We start from the raw sequence: 3,989 nt of genomic DNA on the forward strand, positions 1-3,989 counted from the left end.
TATAGAAGCTCAACATGTTTCCCATGCTGAACTTGGGGGCTGTGTACCATACCAATATCCTCGGCTAACAAATTAACAACTGAGAACAAATCAAACAAACACTCTACAAACGCCGAAAATCTCGTACCACTCAAACACACAAGCTGATCCCCAATAACGATCTCTATAAAATCGAGCACTACTCAAACGGATATTCTCTAGCTCACTATCTATTTATACTCTGTACTGACTTGAGTGTCAAAATCCTTTTAACAGGTTCCACGTCGAAGTCAACAGTTCCGAGAAGAACACTTCCGAGTTGCTGACTGGCCGTAGCACGAGCTATACCTTAAGAGCATATTCCGCACGGAACAACAATAAAATCAATATATTTCAGAAAATAATTAATAGGAGGATCGTATCTCCAAATAAGAGCAGAAGAGGAAGGAAACAAAATCACAACAGAATCGCAAAGCAATTAATTACCTTAATTTGAAATTTTGTTACCACTTACCACAATTGGTCCTTCCCTCTTCTTCGTCAGTGAGTATAAGCTAAAAAGAAAAAAAAATTAAAATAAAAAATCTCAAAATAACTCAAGTTTTAAATAAAAAATATTTTTTTAAATATGAAGCGAATACAAATATCTTGTAAATTTCAAAAAATCTTTTTAAAAAAAAATCAAAGATTAAATTGCTAATCTAAACACAACGAATTTAGTCATCAAAAAAAAAAAAACACAACGAATTTGCCTATTTCTTCGGATATTTGCATCTATATAAGCTTCCAGTCTTCTGTCTTGCACACATTAGTCATTCATTCACTCACTCCAATTCTTCTATCTTAATTAAGCTTCCACCATCTCTCTCATACTTTCTCATAAGTCATAGATCACTGCATTACAAGAAAATCCAGAATTGATGAAGTTCAAGGTAGCGAATGCATCGGAATACCTGGTAATAACAGGTGCTGGGATCAAAGACGTGAAGCTTGCGAAGAAAGCATGGGTGTTTCCATGGCAATCATGCACCACCTTGGACCTTTCTCCGGTAAACTACACGTTCGAGCTCCAAGCCATGAGCGCCGAGAAGCTCCCTTTCGAGCTTCTTTCGGTGTTTACAATTGGTCCACGTGTCGACGATCACGAGTGTCTCCTAAAGTACGCCAAGCTCCTCTCGTCCCATGATAATCTCTCCAACCACGTTAATGATCTCGTCCAAAGAATCATCGAGGGAGAGACGCGTGTTCTCGCAGCTTCTATGACTATGGACGAGATCTTCAAGGGAACCAAGGAGTTCAAGCAAGGTATGCAATAACAATAACTTCACCTTTTTTTTCTTCTCTGCCTTTTAACTTACTTTCTTAAACAACATATTTAAATTTAAATTGTACTTAGATACTTAGATATGTATCGATGTATCGTAATATCATACTTCTTACAGTTGATTTATGAATATACTAGAAAAAAAGTGGGGTTAAAAGGCCTTATTAAAAGGTTGTCAACGGTAAAAGTCCTAAAATATTAGGTATTATCAATTAGAAAGAATGCACCATAAATCCTCTTTAATTGTTTTACAATCAACTTTTTTTTTTCTTAGTTGTATGTAAACCTATTTAAAATACGATTGAATTGATTTTTAAAAGTAATGCTAGAGAACTAATGTTTTGGTTAATATCTATTACTTTTTTAAAAATTTTATTTATTTTAAAATTTTATATTTTAAATCATAAATTTTAAATTTTAAATTTTAAATTTTAAATTCTTCCAAAAAAAATTGAATTAGAAAAGGTAAACGACTTAATATTACCTATACTTTTTTCTTTTTTTTTTTTTTCTTTTTCTAATCATATCACCAAAGAAAAAAAATGATTTTTCTACTAAACATTCAAATAACCCTATTTTATTTAGGTCAGAACTTCTAAAAAATTATGATTGCACCTTATTGTGAACTTAATTTGCAAATTGTTGGTAATAATGTTACTCATGAGTAACAGAAATCAATTAATTGAAACTAACATGCATGTAACTGTTACTTAAAGGTGTGTTCGAGAAAGTTCAGCTAGAACTGAATCAGTTTGGGCTGCTGATCTACAATGCGAACTTGAAGCAGCTGGTGGACGTGCCGGGACCTGAGTACTTCTCTTGCTTGGGCAAGAAGACTCAGATGGAGGCCGCAAATCAGGTCAAGGTGAACGTTGCTGAGGCCAAGAAGAAGGGAGAGGTTGGTGCCAAGCTTAGCGAAGGCGAGACGCTCCAGAATGCGGCCAAGATCGATGCTGAGATGAAGATCATTACCACTCAGAAGAAAGGCGACGGCGATAAGGAGGAGATCGACGTAATTAAATAATGTTTTGTACTTTTATTATTCTTTAATGAAGGAAATGCATAGTTTATATTGATATAGTCTTGAAACATGTTTATTTGAGTGTTGTAGGCGAGGACATCAGTGGAGGAGTTTGAGATTTTGAAGGAAGCAAAGGTGGCAGAGGCAAATGCAGAGCTGGCAAGGAAGAAGGCGGAGTGGTGGAAGTGGTGGAAGCTAGAGAGGTGGACGGCGATCGAGGCTAAAAAGGTAGTGTCTTTGAGGGAGGCACAGCTGCAGGGGGAGGTTGAGAAGATGAATGCTAAGGCGACAACTGAGAAACTTAGAGCTGATTACCTTCCCAAGGTTAGTGCCTTCACAACTTTTTTTTAATTATTTTTTATATAAATTTTAAATTCTAACTCTAAACCCTAAACCTTTTATAAAAATTAATGATATTAACTTGCTAAACATTAATTATCTATAATTATACTATGCAATTCATTAATTAGTATCCTTCCTTGTATACTATTTCTACTCCTGAAGTATGTAATATCACTGAATTTCTAAGATTGGCCATTGGACAAAGTAAAATAATGCAACTTATCATCAATTCTTGAATTGTGCAATAATAACTGCATGATAACATTTTGAATTTATCAGATACTTTTTGTTTTCTGTGAATTTTGCGATATTAGATAGTTGATTCAAACACTTTTGCTCATGATGTGTCAATATACAAATGCGGAATGAAATCCTAGTTACGTTTACTCTTTATGAATCCATAACAAGTAAAATTATTCGATAGGCACAAGAGGTCAACTGGGAACTATACAAGAAACAAAAAGAAGCAGAAGCAGTTCTTTTCCAAAAGGAGAAAGAAGCTTTAGCACAAATGAAATTAGCAGAGGCACAGTTTTTCGCTCGCCAACAAACCGCCGATGCACAGCTATACGCGAAGAAGAAGGAGGCAGAGGGGCTTATGGAATTAGGGAAAGCCCAAGGTGCATATCTAAAGACACTCCATGAAGCACTTGGAGGAAACTATGCAGCTCTAAGGGACTACTTGATGATAGAACGTGGAATGTATCAAGAGATTGCTAAGATTAATGGCGACGCAGTACGTGGACTCAAGCCGGAAATCAGCATTTGGACGAATGGCAATGGCGAAGGCAGTGACAGCGGAGTGCTTTGAAGGAGGTTGCCGGTGTGTATAAGATGTTGCCACCTTTGTTCAAGACAGTTGAAGAACAAACTGGCATGCTGCCTCCGGCTTGGATGAGAACCTTGCCTCAAAAGAATGCGGATCAAGCTTCTTTAAACTGAAAAATTAAGTAATAAACATGAATGAAATATCATTTTAATATTTTACCAATTTTTTTAGTTTAGAAGTTTTTTTCAGAAGAATGTTTATAGAGAAAGTCTACGCCCAGCATTTTTATTAAAATTTGCCTAACACTTAACCATAAAAAAAAATGAGTAATCTCATATCATTAGATGTAATCTCACACCATTAAAAATATTAATAATAGCTAATTGATAGTTACAAATAAAAAAAAAAAACCTGTTGGCTCCCTAGCATATTATGTGTTAGTTCATATACCATTAATATTATGTAATTTTAAAAAAAAAAATATTAATTTAGATCGGTTTAAAATTCAGTTAATTGATTTTTTTGTCAAATCGAATTATCCAATCTAACTATAA

The 3,989-nt window shown here is 34.7% G+C and overlaps 1 protein-coding gene across 1 annotated transcript; it reads left to right on the forward strand.

Moving 5' to 3' along the window:
* Positions 1-822: 822 nt before the first annotated feature.
* On the forward strand, positions 823-3,477 carry LOC112772924 (flotillin-like protein 3). Its single transcript, XM_029294787.2, has 4 exons — positions 823-1,284; positions 2,020-2,315; positions 2,415-2,648; positions 3,091-3,477. The coding sequence occupies exons 1-4, from the start codon at positions 900-902 to the stop codon at positions 3,475-3,477; spliced, it is 1,302 nt and encodes a 433-aa protein (XP_029150620.1). The 5' UTR covers positions 823-899.
* The last annotated feature ends 512 nt before the right edge of the window (positions 3,478-3,989 follow it).

The sequence above is a fragment of the Arachis hypogaea genome, chromosome 18 (assembly GCF_003086295.3).
Source record: "Arachis hypogaea cultivar Tifrunner chromosome 18, arahy.Tifrunner.gnm2.J5K5, whole genome shotgun sequence".
Lineage (NCBI taxonomy): Eukaryota > Viridiplantae > Streptophyta > Magnoliopsida > Fabales > Fabaceae > Arachis > Arachis hypogaea.